The 19,060-nt window shown below is 39.5% G+C and overlaps 1 protein-coding gene across 3 annotated transcripts in view; it reads left to right on the top strand.

Annotated features, from left to right (window-relative positions):
* The window catches only part of nme7 (NME/NM23 family member 7), a 189,598-nt gene that overhangs the window by 55,449 nt on the left and 115,089 nt on the right, over positions 1-19,060 (top strand). For all 3 annotated transcript variants that reach the window (XM_041210812.1, XM_041210814.1, XM_041210813.1), the window contains one exon: positions 5,820-5,922. In XM_041210812.1, coding sequence (XP_041066746.1) covers positions 5,820-5,922 — 103 coding nt within the window. The remainder of the gene's footprint in view (positions 1-5,819; positions 5,923-19,060) is intronic.

Below are 19,060 nucleotides of genomic sequence, written 5' to 3'. Positions count from 1 at the left end.
GAACACGTCTTTCAAATCTCTTCTTTATCTTCTTTGCTCCAAGGAAAACAACTCTGGATTTTCCAGTCTCTCCATGTAATTGATGTCCCTCATCCCTAGTACCATTTTAGTACTATTCTAGTAAATCTCTACTGCAATCTCTCCAAGACCTTAACATCTTTTCTTAAGTTTAATGCACAGAATTGAGCACTATTCCATCGGAGGCCTAACCAGTAAATCATATAATGGTTACCGCATTGGAGGTCGTTTGGCCCATCAAGCTCATGCAGGCTCTCTGCAGGAGCAATTTAGCTACTCCTTCCCTGTTGCCCTACAAATGTTTTCCCTTCAGGTATTTATCACATTTCCTTTTCAAAGCCACAACTGAATCTGCCTGCACCACTGCTCAGGCAGTGCAGGTCTGATCCTAACCATTCACTGTGTCAAAAAGTTTGTCCACGTGTCAACTTTGATTTTTTTGCCATTAATCTTAAATTGGTGTCCTCTGGTTCTCAATCCATCCACCGATGGGAACAGTTTCTCCCCATCTAATTTGTCCAAACCCCTCATGATTTTGAACACTGCTATTAGATGTCTTCTCAATCTTCTCAAGGAGAACAACCCCAGCTTCTCCAATCTATCCTTGTAACTGAAATCCCTTGTCCCTGGAACCATTCTTATAAATCTTTCCTGCACCATCTCTAAAATCTTCAAGTGTGGTCCCCAGATTTGGACACAATACACAAATTGAGGGTGAACTAGCATTTAATAAAGGTTCATCATAACTTCATTTCTTTTGTACTGTGTTCCTCTATTAATTTGAAGCAACTGCTGAGAAAATTACCAGGTATCTGTGGTGAACTCGAGAGCTATACGGTAACATGCACAAGACTGTTTGGACTTGGCGGGTAAACATTTAAAAATTCCAAACATGAACAGACAGGCCCTTAATGAGTTCCTTAATAAGCTAAAGGGGCTGTTAATTGGGGGTGAATGTGCTTCTCATTCCCTCACCCCTGCCTGACCTTTGAAAGCTTGAAACTTTCCTGGTGGCATTGGGATTCCGATAGGATCTCCAGGGCCATGATGTTAAAAGCCTGCTTCTACTGTGCCAAAGTTAACATGCAGCTACAGTAAGCAATTAGGAAGGCAAATGGAATGTTACACAGGGATTAGAATATGAGAGTAAAGAATCTTACTACAATTATACCGGACACTGGTGAAGCCACACCTGGAATTCTGTGATTGTATGTGCAGGAAGTGTGATTGGTTGCAGCAGCTCAAGCTCAGGATTTCGGAGCTTGAACAGCAACAGGCTTCACTGCGTCACATCCGTGAGGTTGAGAGCTATGTGGATAGTGCATTTATATATGCGGTCATCCTGCAGTTTAACAGTATGCAGAGAGCGAGGGAATAAGTGACCACCAGGCAGGCAAGAAGAAACAGGCAGATGGTGCAGGAGCCTCTGAGTTAGTCTCACTTTCCAATCAGTACAGCATTCAGTTCTGAATACTGATGAACGTGGTTCTTTTGGGAAGTGCAGCCAGAGCCAAATCCATGGCACCAGAGCTGGCTCAGTTGCACAGGGGGGCATAAAGAAGACTGGAAGAACAGTAGTGATACGATTCGATTGTTAGATAAGAGAAAAGACAGGAATTTCTGCAGTTGAAGATGTGAACCCAGAATGGTATGTTGCCTCCCTGATGCCAGGATGAAAGATGTCACTGGTTGGCTGCAGTGCACACTGAGATGGGAAGGTGAATATTGAGGGTGAGCAGCCGTGGTTCATGTTGGTACTGTGGACATAGGTAGAAAGAAGAATGTAGTCTTGCAATCAGAATTAGGTAGGTAATTAGCAAGTAGGACCTCAAAGATAGTAATCTCTGGTTCACTCCCAATTACCATGCGAAAATGTGCCTAGAGGTAGGAGGATAGGGCAAATGAATGTGTGGCCGGAGAGGATGTTGCAGGAGGGAGGGCTTTAGATTCGTGGGACATTGGGATCAATTCTGGTGGAGATGGAACCTGTACAGGCTGGACGTATCACACCGAAACAGAGCTGGGACCTGTTTTCTTTAGGCTGATTTGCTTGTGCTACTGGGGAGGGTTTAAACTAATTTGGCAGGGGTGTGGGAACCAGGAGATAATACTATATACCAAGATGCAAAGAATATTGGGAATATTAGCATAAGAGAGTAAATAAAGTCTAAATTTGGGTTACAGCACATAAATGTGAATGCACGGAGTGTGGCGAATAAGATTGGTACGTTGCAGATGCAGACAGCCATGTGGAAATATGATATGGTGATATCAGAGACTTGGCTTAAAGAAAGTCAGGACTTGGTATCAAATACTCCTGGGTACAAGGTGTTCAGGAAAGATAGGAAAGGAAGAGGGGTGGCAGTATTGATCAAGGAGAACATTGCAGTGCTGGGGAGGGAGGATGTCCCAGAGGGGTCAAGGACAGAATCTATTTGGCTACAGATAAGGAACAAAAATGGTGCTGTTACAGTTACATTGCTCGGTGTGGTCTATACCATCAACTAGTGGGAAAGATGTAGAGAAACTAATTTGCAAAGAAATTACAGAGAAGAGGAAGAATCATGGAGTAGTTATAATGGGGGACTTTAATTATCTGAATATAGACTGGGATAGTAGTAGTGAAAAGGGCAGTGATGGGCGAGAGTTCCTAAAGTGTGTTCAAGAGAATTTTCTACAGCAGTATGTTTTCAGTTCAACAAGAAAGTAGACATTTCTGGACTTAGTCCTTGAGAACAAGGTGGGCTAAGTGGATCCAGTGTCAGTAGGGGAACATTTAGAGGATGGTGGTCATTGTCTTATAAAATTTAGGTAGACTATGGAAAAGGACAAGGAGCAATCCAGAATAAGGTTAGTTAACTAGGGGAAAGTCACATTCTACAGGTTAAGAATGGACCTGATCCAGATAAATTGGGATCAAAGATAAGCAGGCAAAACTGTAATTGAACAAACAGTTGCCTTTAAAGAAGTGAGAATTTGAGTATATTCCCACAAGAGGGAAAGATAAGGCAAACAAACCCAAAGTTCCCTGGATGACAAAAGAGATATAGATTAAGATGAAGCAGAAAAAGTGTGCTTATGATAAATGTTAGCTGGATAATACATCTGAGAACCATGCACAATGTGGAAATTTCAGAGGGGATTTGAAAAAGCAAATAAAAGAAGCAAAGAGAGAGTATGAGAGGACACTGGCAGCTAACATAAAAGGGAATCCAAAAGTCTTTTTATAGGCATATAATAGTAAAAAGGTGGCAAGAGGATGAGTGGAGCCAATAATGGACCAAAAAGGGGATTTACGCATGGAGGCAGGGGGCATGGCTGAGGTATTAAATGAATACTTTGCTCTGTTTTTACTAAGGAAATAGATGCTGTCCAGGTCATGGTGAAGGAAGAGAGAGTTCAAACATTTGCAGATTTAAAATTTATGTCAATATAGCACCAAGACCAGAAGAGATGCATCTCCAGGATACTAAGGGAAGAAAGAGATGAAATTGTGGAGGCACCAGCCATAATTTTCCAGTCTTAGTTGGACCCCAGTGTGGTGCCAGAGGACTGGAGAATTGCAAATGTTACAACCTTGTTCAAAAAAGAGTGTAAAGATAAGCCTTGTAACTACATGCCAGTCAGCTTAACCTCAGTGGTGGGAAATGTTTAGAAACAATAAAGTAGGACAAAATTAATAGTTACTTGGAAAATGCGGGTTAATTAATGAAGTCTGGCATGAGTTTGTTATGGGCAAATTGTGTTTAATTATTTGTTTAAATTTTTTGATGAGACAACTGAGGGGTTGATGAGGGTGATGCTGTTGATGTGGAATTCCACAGGCATTTGATAAGGTACAGCCTTATGAGCAAAGTTAGAGCTCATGAAATAAAAGGGACCATAGCAACATGGATATAAAATTGGCTGAGTGACAGGGAAAGGAGTAGCGGTGAACAATTGTTTTTTGGACTGGAGGAAGGTTTATAGTGGAGTTCCCCAGGGTTCGGTCTTAGGACTCCTGCTCTTCCTGATGTATATTAATAACATAGACCTTGGTGTGCAGGGCACAATTTCAATATTTGTGAATGGTATGAAACTTGTTAGTATTGTGAAGTATGAGGGCAATAGCAAGAACTTCAAAAGGACATAGAAAGGTTGATGGAATGGGCAGACAAGCTGCGGATAAAATTTAATGCCGAGAAATATGAAGTGATTCATTTTGAAATTAAGAATGCAAAGACAATATAAAATGAAGGTACAATTCTATTAGGAATGAAGGAGCAGAGGGACATGGTTTATATGTGCATGAGTCAGGACAGGTTGAGAGATTGGTTAATTAAACATACAGCTTTATCAATGGGTGCATAGAGTACAAAAGCAAGGAAGTTATGTCAAACTTGTATAAAACACTGGTTCGGCCTTGACTGAAGTATTGTGTGCAGTTCTGGGCACCAAAGGTTAGGAATGATGTGAAGGCATTAGAGAAGGTGCAGATAACATTCACGAGAATGGATCCAGTGATGAGCAACTTCAGTTACATAGAAAGATTGGAGAAGTTGGGATTGTTCTCCTTGGAGAAGGGAAGGTAGAGAGGAGGCTTGATAAAGTTATTCAAAATTAAGTGGGACCTGGACAGAGTAGATAGGAAGAAACTGTACCTGTTTGTGGAAGGATCGAAAATCATAGAGCACAGATTTAAAAGTAGTTTACAAAAGAAGCATCCAATGTTAACTCTGCTTCTCCGCAGATGCTGCCAGACTAGCTGAGTTTTTCCAACATTTTGTTTTCAGTAAGGATAAGTAGAGATTTGATAGAGTTGTTTAAAAATCATAGAGGGCTAGATAGAGGAACTAAAGAGAAACTGCTTCCAATAGTTGAAGGGTTGATAACAATAAGGTGCTTATTTAAAAAACAGCCAGAAATGACATGAAGAAAACTTGTTTCATGCAACAAGTGATTAGAATTTTGAATGCAGTACCTGATAGGGTTGTGTATACAGATTAAATAGTAGCCTTCAAAAAGTAATTGGATAAATACTTGAGGAAAAAAATTACATGGGAAAAAGCAAGGTAGTGGGGCTAACTGGATTCTCTTCAAAAGAGCTGGCATAAATTTGATGGGCTGAGTGGTCTCCTTCTATGCTGTGAAGTTCTGTGGTTCTATGAACACTTGTTTGAGGCCCCCATTGCAAGATCAAGGCAAGATTTTAAATATACTTACTGGCATGTGGAGTTGGGAGGAGCAGGCATTTGCTCCTGACTCCACATTCATAGAATGTGGGCTGCTGCTGGTTGCCATTTTTGAGCTGCTCTTCCATCCTTTTTCACCTACCTGTTGTCCATTGTTCACTGGCTCAATGGCAGTGAGGCCTGAGATCCAATCTCGGGTGCATCTGGAGACTCACCTTTCGGGCACAGGAATTGTTCCCGAAGTTCTTTTTAAATTATTTTTTGTTGCTTTGCAAGTAAATACACTGTATGCCATGGTACTGACATTTACAGACCTGTAAGATTGAAGGCTCATTACTTAGTTTGTGCTAAACTATGTGATCTCAGCTGGGGAAGGTAATTAACCTTCGTAGGCAGAAGGGGAGAGTCAAGATAATAGAAAATAGAACAAATGGGTTGATCTAAAATAAAAACAGAAACTGCTGGAACTGCTCAGCTGATCTGGCAGCATCTGTGGGTAAATAAACAGAGTTAATGTTTTAGGTCAATGATTTTTTTTCAGAACTAATTTTTATTTCAGATTTCCAGGATTGGCAGTATTTTATTTATGCATTAATAAATTCAGTTCATTTTGTATTTTTGTTTTTATAGGAGCTAGAGATTTTTTTCCCGTTGCATGGTAAAGGGCCATCAAATACGGCAAAATGTTTTGATTGCACCTTATGCATTATCAAACCTCATGCTATTGCTGAAGGTAAGCTTCAGATTTGTCATCTTGAAGAAAGCATTCCTTTCTATCAGAAGAAACTGAAAAATACTGTTCACTTTGTAGAATTAACACACATACCCAGTCCCTAGGTTTTCTTGCTCATCTTTCCATAGAATTACCTCTAAGAGGTTTCCTGGTGTAATTATTACAACTTCCTTAGACCCTCTGGACCTTATTTGATCATTTTATCGTCGATCGTTGCTTTAGTGACATCATGGTGCAGGTCCCCAACATACAGCGAAGCAATTGGATAGCCAGGGCCAGTTGCATTCATTTTTGGTGGCTGTTCAATTCACGGTTACCAAACGCTGTCTTATTGCTGTTTCTCTGTAAAGATACTGTTTCTCTTTTATTTATTTTTATATTTTATTTAGCTAACACAAATCCAACCAACTGTCCACACCTCCATATGATTTCACCAGTTTTCATTATGAAATGCTACGTCCAGGCATCATATACTGCTTGTGATTACTGAGTTTTTTTGCGACAAAGAATATTGAATTATCAATGGCCTTGAACGGAACAATGTAAAGAATTCAGAAAAGCTGAAACATAGTGCTGAAAATGTGAATTTAAAACAAACAAATAATTTATGAGAAGAACCCCCCCCCACCCCCCAACCATTGGGGGTGGAGGGGGGAGTGCAGGAGCGGGCGTGCTACCGTTTTACATGAGCGGGCCAATTAAGGCCCGCCCAGCGTGACGTCCTCCAGGAAACGCTATGTGGTCCCTGTTTTGGGGAGGGGGGGAGGCGGGCAGGCAGGGAGTCCCTCAGCTGAGACTGCACTCTTTCACGCATGTGCATGAAAGAACACACTCATCTTCCTGAGGCTAAGTGCTGCCTCAGGGAGATCAGTGCCAAATTTAAAAATGATGGGGAAAAAATAAAATTTCCCTGACATGTCCCGTCATGTGACACTGTCACATGAGTTGGGACATATCCATCACTTTTAATGATTTATTTACTATATTTTTAACAACCCTTATGAAACCTCATCCCGCCCATGGATGAGGTTTCATGCTTTTTCTGAAGCCTGCCAAAGTTCCCGGCCTGCCTGCCAACCTTAAGGTTGGATGGGCAGGTCCATTAATTACTTTTTAAATGGCTTCAATAGGCCGTTGACAGGTTGGCGGGCGAGCAGCAGATTCGGCTGCACCCCCACCGACCTGAAAATTGAAATGACACGGGGTGACGTCGGGAGTTCTGCCCGACGTCATCCTGCATCATTTTACATGTCGGCGAGCTGCCCCTTGGTCGCCAACCTAAATATCCTGGCCTGTAAATGGTTTTGGAACATGACTAAAGTTGATCCTTTTTCAATGCCAAGGTGAAGCATTGGGGACAGTACAAGTTAAGGGAGAATTTATTTTCTTTACCTCCATTTTAATTAAGTAACTTAGATGCACAAATTGTTTACAAAAGCATGAAAACAAAATACTGCAGATGCTGGAAACCTGAAACAAAAACTGAAAATGCTGGAAAAACTCAGCAGGTCTGACAGCATCTGTGGAGAATGACAGAGTTAACGTTTCAAGTCCATATGATTCTTCTTCAGAGCATGTTTACTTTGGTAAAAGGAGTGCTTCTTATGCAAGTGTTTGTATCTGTTTACTCGCACCTCTGCCATCTCCAGAATTGTGAAAACTGATAAAATTTATATTTGTTTAGTGCCTTTAATGCAGTAAAGAGGCCCAAGTCACTTCACAGGAGGATTAAAAAACAAAACTTGACACCAAGCCACATACAGAAATTAAGGGGCAAAATTTCAGAATGTAACTTTTGTGTGCTCTAATAAAAAGAGAGAAATGTCCTTTAATCAGGATGGTCCTTTTTCTGTTTGTTTGTCTTAACTAGATTATTTCTCTTGAGTATAAAAAATGTTTATAATAGCTATCATTTGTTAAAAAGTACGAAACAAGGAACTGAAGGAGCAGAGAATTAGGAGTCCGTACAGAAATCTCTAAAAGCTAGTGGACAGATAAAAAGTAAATTAAAAGATCAATAGAGCGTTAGCCTTTATTTCAAGGGGGCCAGAATACAGAGGAGTGGAAATTATGCTATAGCTGGATAATAAAGTTCTGGTTAGACTACATTTGGTGTGCTGCACTTTAGGAAGGATATGTTGGCTTTGGAAGGTATGCAGCACAGATTCACCAGAATGATACTGAGTTTGAAAAAACGACATTTTGTGGACAGGTTGCGTAGATTAGGCTTGCAAAGTGCTCCAAATGATTAAAAGAGTTGTTCAGGTAGATAGAGGAAAAACAATTTCTCTGGTGGGGAAGTCCAGAACAAGGGGGTGTAAACCTTAATTTAGATCAATGGTGTTCAGGGGTGACATTGTTAGGTTTTGTGGATTGGAGCCCAAAATTTCAAAGGGATATAGACAGACTAAGTGAGTGGGCAAAATATGTCAGATGGAGTTCAATGTGGTCAACCACTTTGAATCTGAGAGTTAAATTGAAATATTTCTTAATGTGGAGAAGCAAAGGGATTTTAGACGCCCATGTACAGAAATCACTGAAAGCTGGTGCATAGGGACAAAATAATTCAAATAGCCTAATAGAATGCTAGCTTTTATCTCACTAGAATTCAAAAGTCAGGAAGTAATACCTCAGTTGTACAGGTCATACTTCATCTGGAGCACTATGTTTAATTTTGGACACTAAATCTCAGGGGAGATATATTAGTTTTGGAGGGGTCTTGCTCATATTCATCAACTGTGTCTAAGCTTAAAAGGGTTGAATTTTGAAGAAAAATTGCATAACCTTGGTATATAATCACTTGACTTTAGACAGTTGAGGTTTCATCTATTTGTAATAAAAATGATAAAGCAATTCAGTAAGATGGATACAGAAAAACGATTTCCTCCAATGGGGTAGTCAAGAACAAGACATAATCCTAAAGTTTCAGCTATGTCATTGAGGAGTGAAATCAGGAAACCCTTTTTCACAAAAAGGGCAGTGGAAATCTAGAAATTGGTCCCCAAAAAGTTGTGGATCTGGATCAGTTGAAATTTTGAAGAATGAGATCATTAGACCTTTGTGTTCTAATCCCTGTCAAAGGCCCAGTGACCTGCCATTTCAATGGCCTTGCCATTGCTGAGCTTTCCAACTTCAACATCCTGAAAGCTGCCCACAACAAGATTTAAATTGTTTAATGTCATCAAGGATAAGGCAGTCTGCTCGGTTGGACACCCTGCTACTGAACTTAGTATCCACACTTCATAGGTACTTTGTCTCTGCTGATGCACTATTTTTAGGAGGCACTGCAGCAAGTTACTTAGCTTACTTCTCCAGCACCTTCCTGCGACCCCTACTGTTGATGAGGAAAACAGCAGCAATAATTTAGGAACACCTTCAGTTTCAAGTTCCCTTTGGTTGTACACTAATTTGGCTGCTTCCTCATTATTGTAAATTAGAATTCTGTACCTATAACCACTATGGAAGTACCACTGCAGCGGTTCAAAGAGCGGTTCCACTTCATGGAAACTAAAGATGGTCAATATATGTGGGTTTTCCAAGGATACGTGAGGGGACAAAAGGAATTGTGGACAGAAGAGGTTAATGACGAGAAATATTAGGACTAGTTCTGGAGAACTGGAATGACAGAATCTGGGAGTATTGGTGATTTTTTGGGTTTGATAGTATGACAGGAGTAGGTTTTAGTTGCCTTCCAGGGGAGAAGGGCCAGGAGGATAAGACCCAAACTGCCACTGGCCTCAGAAGATAACGCTGTATATGGGGTAGAATTTTAACTTGCTGCTTGGGCATAAAACTGAAACCAATAGAAATAAATTAGGCCATTTGTATAACAAACAGCTGATCCACAATGCCAGGTTTAGCACTGTGGCAAGTTGAATATACCTCATACAGTTTTCAATATAAGCATGTAGTTACATAATCAAAAATGAACTATGAAATAACAGCATTCATTTACCTTTAGTATCTTATATTGCAGTAAAATGCCCCTCGGTACTTCACTGGACAAAAACTAACAAAGGACATTAGGACAGGTGACCCAAAAACTTAGTCAAGGAGGTAGGTTTTGAGGAATGGAGGGTGTGATCATAATATGATTGAATTTTACATTCAGTTTGAGGGAGAGAAGACCAGTCTAAGACTAGTATTTTAAACCTAAATCAAGGCAATGATGAGGGCATGAAATCAGAGCTAGCAAAAGTGAATTGGCAATTTAGGTTAAGGGATAGGACAATAGAGATGCAGTGGCAGACATTTAAGGGGATATTTCAGAATAAACAGAATAGATACATTCCAAAAAAGAAAAATTCCATGGGGCAGATCCATCATCTGTGGTTAACTATAAAGTTAAAGTTAAAGGAAAAGCGTATAATTGTGCAAAGATGGGTGGCAGGTTAGAAGATTGGACAGAATATTAAAAAACAGCAAAGAATGACTAAAAGATTAATAAGGAGGAAAAAATTAGAGTACGAGGGAAGGCTAGCTAGAAACATAAAGATATTAAGAGTTTCGATAGATATTTAAAAAAACTGTTAAAGTGAGCGTTGGTCCTATAGAAAGTGAGTCTGGGGAATTAATAATGCAAAATAAGAAGCTGGATGATGAATTGAATAAGTACTTTGTATCAGTCTTCACTATAGAGGATATAAGTAACATCCCAGAAGTAGCTGTAAATCAGGAATTGGAAGGGAGGGAGGAACTTAAGAAAATTACAATCACCAGGGAAGTGGTATTTAGAAAATTGTTGGAACTGCAGGTTGACAAGTCCCCCTGTCCTGATGGATTTCATCCTAGGGTTGTAAAGAAGTGGCTAGTGAGATAGTTGATGCATTGTTTTAATTTTCCAAAATTCACTAGATTCCAGAAAGGTTTTGTTAGATTTTAAAATAGCTAATGTAACTCCTTTATTCAAAAAGGGGGGGAGACAAAAAGCAGAAAACTACAGGCCAGTTAGCTTGACTTCTGTCACAGGGAAAATGTTAGAAGCAGTTATTAAAAATGTTATAACAGGGAAAATGTTAGAAGCAGTTATTAAAAATGTTATAACAGGGCACTTTTGATAAATTCAAGGTAATTGGGCAGAATCAACATGACTTTGTGAAAGGGAAATTACGTTTAACCAATTTATTGGAGTCCTTTGAAGATAACAGATGCTGTAGTAAAAGGGGAACCAATAGATGCACTGTACTTAGATTTTCAGAAGGCATTTGATAAGATGCCTCATCAAAGGTTATTGCGGAAAATAAAAGCTCATGGTGTGGGGATAACATATTGGCATGGATAGAAGATTGGCTAGCTAACAGGAAACAAAATAGGCATAAATGGCTCATCATCTGGTTGGCAAGATGTGCCACAGGGATCAGTGCCATACCTCAATTCTTTACAATTCACATAAATGATTTGAATGAAGGGACCGATGGTATGGTTGCTAAATTTGCTGATGGCACAATGGTAATTAGGAAAGTAAGTTGTGAAGAGGACGTAAGGAGACTAAAAAGGATATAGATAGGTTAGGTGAGTGGGCAAAGATCTGGCAAATGGAGTATATGTATGAAAGTGTGAGGTTGTTCATTTTGGAAGGATGAATTTTTAAAAAAAGGCATATTTTCTGAACAGTGGGAGATTGCAGAGCTCTGAGAAGCAGGGGGATCTGGATGTTCTAGTGCATTAATTGCAAAAGGTTAGTATGCAGGTGCAGAAAGTAATTAACAAAGCTAATAGAATGTTATTTTTATTGCAAGGAGAATTGAATACAAGAGTAGGGAGGTTATGCTTCACTTATATAGGGCATTGGTGAGACCCTATCTGGAGTACTGAGTACAGTATCGGTCTCTTTATTTAAGGAAAGATGCAAATGCATTAGAAGCAGTTCAGAGAAAGGTTACTAGATTAATACTTGGACGGGCGGGTTGTCTTATGAGGAAAGACTGGATAGACTAGGCTTATATCTACTGGAGTTTGGAAAAGAAGAGGCGACTTGATTGAAACATATAAGATCCTGAGAGGATTTGACAGGGTTAATGTGGAAAGGATGTTTCCTCTTGTTGGAAAATCTAGAACTCGGGGTCACTGTTTCAAAATAAGGGGCCGCCCATTTAAGACAGAGATGAGGAATTTTTTTTTCTCTGAGAGTTGTGAGATTTTGGAATTCTCATCCACAAAAGGTGGTTGAGGCAGAGCCCTTGAAAATCTTTAAGACAGAGATAGATTGATTCTTGATAAGCAAGGCGTGAAAGGTTATTGGTGGGTAGGCATGAATATGAGATTAAAATAAGATCGGCCATGATCTTTTGAACAGTGGAGTAGGCTTGAGGGGCTGTGTGGCCTACTCATGCTCCTAATTCATATGTTTGGAGGGGAGGGAGGTGCAGATGTGGAGAGCGTAAGGCCTAGTTGGCTGAAGGATGACTCCAAATGATCCAGTGAATGAAGTGTGGGATGCAAGACCAAGTTGGAGTAACGGAGTTCTTTGAGGGTTCTAGAGTTGGAAGAGGGTATAGACATAAGGACGAATTACAGCACGGATGACCTGAAGAATGTGAATTTTTAAATTGAGTCTTTGCTGGACCGGGAGTCAGTGTAAGTCAGCAAGGACTATGGTAAAGGGTGAATGGGATGCTCAAAAGTTCATCATTTGCACAGTTTCTAATCTTTTATATATTAAAAAAAACCTTAAGCATTAAAAAATGATTTTAAACTGAATGTCCAACTAAAAAAAAACATTTCTTGGTGAACAATCTTTTTTTTGTTTTCTTTTCTCCAACAAAGAAACCCTCATTAAGGGTGTTGATAATTAAAAGTATTGTCTATCTGAACAGTTCACAGAAGAATATGGCATTTGTTCAGAAATTTTGATAAATGCTCAACTTGTCTGAATGAAAGCTTTGAGAATTAAATCTCCAATTTCTTCCCAAGTCTTTCATAAATTCTGCAAAGAAATTCTCATCACCGCAGAATGAGGGACACACCATTCTTTACTTGGTGGCAGTTACTGCCTGGAGGGCTTCCTAATCCCTGTGGTGGTGAAGTGGAGTAGGATCACCACCTCCTATCCATCGTCTGCACCTGGGCCTCCAAAGAAGCAACAGAATACCTGGTTGCTTGATTTACAGCAGTTGCAGCCATGTCTGTGTTCCCTACTGTTTAGAACTGCAGCATATTTCCCTTTTAAGATGTACTGCTGACTGTCTTTAAGTAGTGTTTTTTTTACTTCATTCATGGGATGTGGGCTAGGCCAGCATTTATTGCCCATCCCTAACTGCCCTTGTTCAGAGGGCATTTAAGAGTCAACCACATTGCTGCAGGTCTGGAGTCACATGTAGGCTAGACCAGGTAAGGACGGCAGAATTCCTTTCCTAAAGGACATTAATGAACCAGATGGGTTTTTACAACAATTGACAATGGTTTCATGGTCATCATTAGACATTTAAGTCCAATTTATTTTTATTGAATTCAAATTCCACCTTCTGCCATGATGGGATTCGAACCCAGGTCCCTCGAGCATTACCCTGGGTCTCTGGATTACTAGTCCAACAATACCATTATGCCCTCCCTGTGCTAGAAATACTTAATTTCCCATCCCTCCAAGCAGATGCACAGCCAAAAATCAGCATTGTGATGGCAGCACTGGTTGCACACCTGATCCATGATAATGAACTGCTGGACCTTATTTCATATGGGCCCTGTGCCCTTGGCAACAGACATGTGTAGTGCATATCCCCCTCTCTTCATGCCCATTTTCTCATGCAATCAAATTTCTTGACTTTTGAATTAAAATAGCATCTTTTCATGTATTTCCAAGCGCTTCGCAACAAATAAATTATTTTTGAAGTTAAGATTGTTGTTTTCTAGACAAACACAGTAGAAAATTTGTACACAGCTTGGTCACACAAACAACAAATGCTGTGCTCTGACCGTTCAATGACTCTGTGAAATGAGAACACTGAATAGCTAATGCCTTTTGGTGGTGTCAATTGGGGAAAACATTGGTTGGGATGTGGGAGAAGTCCTGCTCTTCTCCAGATTGTTATATAGTTATGACGACATGAACAGGCAGATGGAACTTTGATTTAATATCTTCATTAACAATGCAACATGCTTTCAGTAATGCACTGAAGTATCAGCCGAGAATATGTACTCAAGTACTTGAGTGGGTCTTGATTCCATAACCTGTTGATTCAGAGACTATTACTACTACTGAGCCAAGCAGACATTAATATGATGACCATCATAGTTACCCACATCCTGTCATCTCCCAGCGTCCCCTAGCATCTTTCTAACATGGTCTTTTTCATAGTGATTATAAGTGGCTGTCTAATATTGAGGGATTGTTTTGCCCTTCCTGCCAATCTTAGTGCAGACATGACACTTTGCTGGACTGTACAGCTCAGCTAGTCACTAGATGTTCTGTAATAAGGTTCCTTAAGATTAAAATTCTTCTGTGTTTTATTTTTGGTGCCCTATAGTTTAAAATCTTCGCATCAAATTTCTCTGTGCATTACCTTAAGGCCATCTATCTGTTTTAAATAATCAGATTATCAACCTTATTAAAGTATCACAGATATATGTTTAGTGTGTTAACTAGCGCACTGAAAATAATGCTCTGAGGAATCTTAACCCCTTGATTTGTTTTAAAAAGTGAAGTGGGCAAAAGGTGATCAGAATGATTAGTGTGAAAAAATTGAAACAGATCTCAGGATGAACTGAATTCAAAAACAGTTTGTGGGTGAGCTAAGTTGAGTTTCAGTGTTAAATGGCCCCATCATCTATCCATGTATGCAACATGTATAGGGAGTTCTGGTGCTTGCTGTTTATGTGAAGATAAGAATGAAATGGTAACATGGAACAGTTTTGTCTCTGATGGAAAGAAGTTAGAAGAGCCACCAAAACATGTTAAGGAGCAGATTCACTAGTCTTAAAATTACAGTGGTGTCATTGCGGCCCAGGAAGTGTAACTTTTTTGAGTACAAACCCGTTTCCATCTGTTTCAGATGAAGTTACATTGTTTCATAGTTTGCCATTGTGAGATTTGAACTCTTTATCTTGGGGTTGCAAGCCCAGTACCATAACCACTTGGCTATTTAGGCTAAGCCCAGGAAGTGTAGTGGAACAGGACTTCTGCTTGCCCATGTGCTGCCTATCTATCAGGCCTAACCATGAGACAATCTCAAAATGTGGAAATGGGGCTGAGATTTTGGAGTGGCAACTTATTGCTTCAATGATAGGAAAAACATAGTGCTGTGTGGTCAGAGGTTAAAATTAAGCTACTGTGTGATGCTCCTATGTTGATGGGCCTCAATTTCAAATATCAGTAATTTTTCTTTTTGGATGCTTGCAGATTGAAAACAGCTTTGTTGGGCCTACATATGGCCCTAAATAGTTAGTGTGTCTGCTTCTTATAGTGTAACTGCAGGACTTCAGGGGGAGCCCAAGATCTCATCAGACATGCTCCCAAAAGCGACATTGGGACAGAAAGTGCAATACAAAAGAGCAGAAGTTTGAGGCTATGTCATTTGATTCCATACCTCCAGAAAGCTATACCTGAATATCAAATGAGCATTCATATTTAATTTCTGATACTAGGTCAACTTTTCAGAGTTACAGTAAGCCATATTGGGTTATATCAAGAACAAGATGCTATCAAAATTAGCTTGTACCAGTATTTGAATATTTTCTTGTTTCTGTAATTTATCCATAATTAATTTCAGCAACTCACAGTAACAAAGCACTAAAGATTGTAATAGTTTATTTCGACATCAGAGAATCTGGTTCTGATTGTCCTCTTCATTGCTTCTTTTTAGTATTTTTCTCATGGTGTATTTTGTTCAGATTTGGAAGCATCACTTAGCTAACAATTAATGAAGAGTTTTATGTGTAATCCAATTTGTCCTCACTAGTTATACATGAACTCCAAAGTCCTAACTTTATTTTTTGTTTTATGCCTTCTTGCTAATTTAAAGGTTATAGTCTTTTCCTTGGAGATTTTTATTTTTTTATTGCAGTAGATAATTTACAGATTCCCTAAACAGAAACACAGCAATGGAAAATCACAGCACTCTTTATCTTTGGCAGCTTGGGCATGCTGATCAACCAGTGCCTAGGATAAAGGAACAGCTGTTGCTAGGCAGTGGGAACGATGTATCCTAGCAACAGGCGTACTTACAATGGAAACATAAGGAACACAAAGTGATCTTAGACATGTGGTTGGTTCCTGTGAGGCAGTTTAATGCTGAACTGACATGAAATGGGAGATGTAAAGGATGAATAAATGGAAAATAGTAAATAAACTATTTGTGACTTATACCTCAGAGAAGCAGCTCTGAAATGTAGTAGTTTCTAGGAGGAGATTGTGTTACTCATGTACTTTTCTGAATATTTTGCTGCAGAAAATAATGATCCTGTTTAATCACATTATTTTAAATTTGTTTTTATAATCATATTGTCGATCTATAGATAAAAAGAAAATGTTAAAGTTGAAATTTGCATTGAAAACAGAAAATGGTGGAAGCCTGTCAGCATCTGAAAGGAAAAGATGGGTTAACATTTTGAGCGAAAATATCGTACCTGAAACATTAATCTATTTTCTCTCTCAGATGCAGATTGATCTACACATTACTAATTTTTTTTGTTCTGACTTAGTTGAAACTAGCAGTTATAATATTCCTGGTCTAGTGCTAATACCGAATATTTAGTCTGCTGAGGCAAGAAAACATTAACTTTCTTAGAACATCTCTTATTGTGTCCACATCTTTCCATGAGGTCTACACGAGAGAGCAGGATCATGACATTGCATCATTTCCTGTATGATGTATTCGGTGTCTCATTAGCATGTTACGCAGTTAGAATTAACTACTTCTACATTTCCCCGCAAGTTTTTGATTCTCCCATTTATATTACACCTCCTCCAAGTCTCTGACTTCTATTTCTTTTTTAATAGGGACAACCGCTGTGGCAATTTCACTAGTCTACCTGAACGAGTCCTCTGCTCCTTTGGGAGTGATTGAGGATTTGAATCATGTAGGTGATCTCCCAGACTCTGCTGAGCAGAAGGAGAATTAATAGATGAATCAGATTCACCAGTCTGTTTGGTAGGTGAATGCAACATCTCCGGTCTGTTCAATTTGGTAGATGACTACTTCAACTGTGTAGAACGTTGCTTCAGTATGGCAAATAGTATACACCTGTTCTGTCTCACTGGACCATTATCTGTTTGGATGAGGTAGGACTGTGGATATGGTGTCTGTTCAACCACTTGTTCATAGCGAGCATGGTCTCTGATCCAAACTGGCTCTTCGGTTGAAAGTCTGGCAGGTTAGGTGCTGTGTGACATTTGTCATAATTCCACGTCTGGCTGGAATGATATTCACCCTATTTCTCCCTCACTTTGTGCAAGTCATCACCTTGTACTCACGGCATGAATGTGTGTGGAAGAGTAGGAACTTGAGCCCTCAGTCATCTTTCCATTTGGAGTCAACATGGTGCTAAACCATTTTGGAGTTGAACTATAGCTCAGAAGTGCAAGTTGGATATCATTGTTCTTCATCAGCAATACTTTCATTGTACACCCTCTTTCAGCTTTTCCATTGGCTTGTGGGGGTATCTTAGTGAGCTGGTAATATGGACAAATCTGTACAATATTGTGAGCTCTTTAAAGTATTCATTGATGAACTGTGGTCCATTGTCTGAGATTACAAGGTCTGGGATTCCATGTGTTAAAAATATCTCCTTCAGCAATGTAATCACTGCTTCAGAAGTGTGACCTTGCAGTTGCTTGATTTCTGTCCATCTTGAGTAGTAGTCTACTACGATCAAGAACATTTTATCTCTGTGTTCAAAGAGGTTCCAAGACTTTTCCATAGTCTTGTTGGAAAGGAAGATGACATCAATGGCTCTCTTGAATCCTGACAATGAATAGCACAAGTAATACAGTTTGATATCATTTCTTCCAACATGTTTAAGAGACCACCAAACAGAATAACTTGTTCTAGCTCGACAATTTGTGATGCACAATTGTCTTTGGTACAATCATTGCAGTATATTGAGTCTCAGAATGACTGATCTCTCATCATAGTTGAGTAAATCATCAACTACACTGAGGTATCCTTTCTGTTGGGTTTTGGCACTGGGACTGTCCCAAGCATCAGTTTGTTGGTTCTTTCACAGATTAAATAATCCCTTGTTTCAACATAGTTAATTACCTTCTTTACCTTTGGCAAGAGTGGATGAGGAAATTTTCTGGCTGTGAACAGACAGACTGGCTTTGTTTCAGGATGTAGAGTGATGTGGTATTATCTGTGAATGGGACTTTGTGGCATGGATGCTGGCCATCCTTTGATGCAGTACACAGACCTGAGCTTCATCAGATTTCTGTGCATCTCTGATTTATTTTAATCACTGATTTGTTGCTGTTATAGTTATGGTTGTTGTCAATGCGAAGGTTTCTACCTCTTCTCTAAGAAGTACATCATCTTGTTCAGGCCTTGCCACTGGGTCTATTGCTTTCCCAGAAAGTACTCTGTCTTTGTATCAAACCTCATCATCCTCAGTCTGAATCATTGTACTCGTGGAGGCACTTTTGCTAACTCTTTCGAATTTAAGAGTGTCACTAGGAATATGTTGTCTGTCTCTATCTTGAAATGGAGACCAAGAACATGATGTGCAAACTTTTCACAAACCGATTTAGCTTTCTCTGTCACTGCATATCTCTGTTCAGTCTCTGTCAGTGAACTGATGCATAATAAACTGGCCTATGGTTTCTGTCCAATTGTATTTGAAAGTGTACAGCTCCCAATGCTGTAAAAGATGTATCTGCAGCAATAATAGTGGGGAGTTGTGAGCCCTACTGAGCTAAAATATCAGGTGATATCAGCATCTCTGATTTTTTTCAAAAGACATCTGTTCTGCTTCCTCCTAGCGCCATGTATTGTTTTGTAGAAAGCTAACCTAGTGGCTCATTGACAACATCTAGGTTCAGCAAAAGCTTTCTGACATAGTTTAACATACCCATGAATCTCTGGAGTATAGTTATGTTATAAGGAGCTGGAAATCCCTTGATTGCTCTTGTTTTCCCTGGATCAACTTTTACACCAGGTGTTCACTGATTATTGCACAATGTTCAGCACTGTTTGTGACTCCTCAGATA

Source organism: Carcharodon carcharias, chromosome 18, assembly GCF_017639515.1.
Source record: "Carcharodon carcharias isolate sCarCar2 chromosome 18, sCarCar2.pri, whole genome shotgun sequence".
NCBI classification, from domain to species: Eukaryota; Metazoa; Chordata; class Chondrichthyes; order Lamniformes; family Lamnidae; genus Carcharodon; species Carcharodon carcharias.
This window is presented reverse-complemented; position numbering and strand designations above follow the sequence as displayed.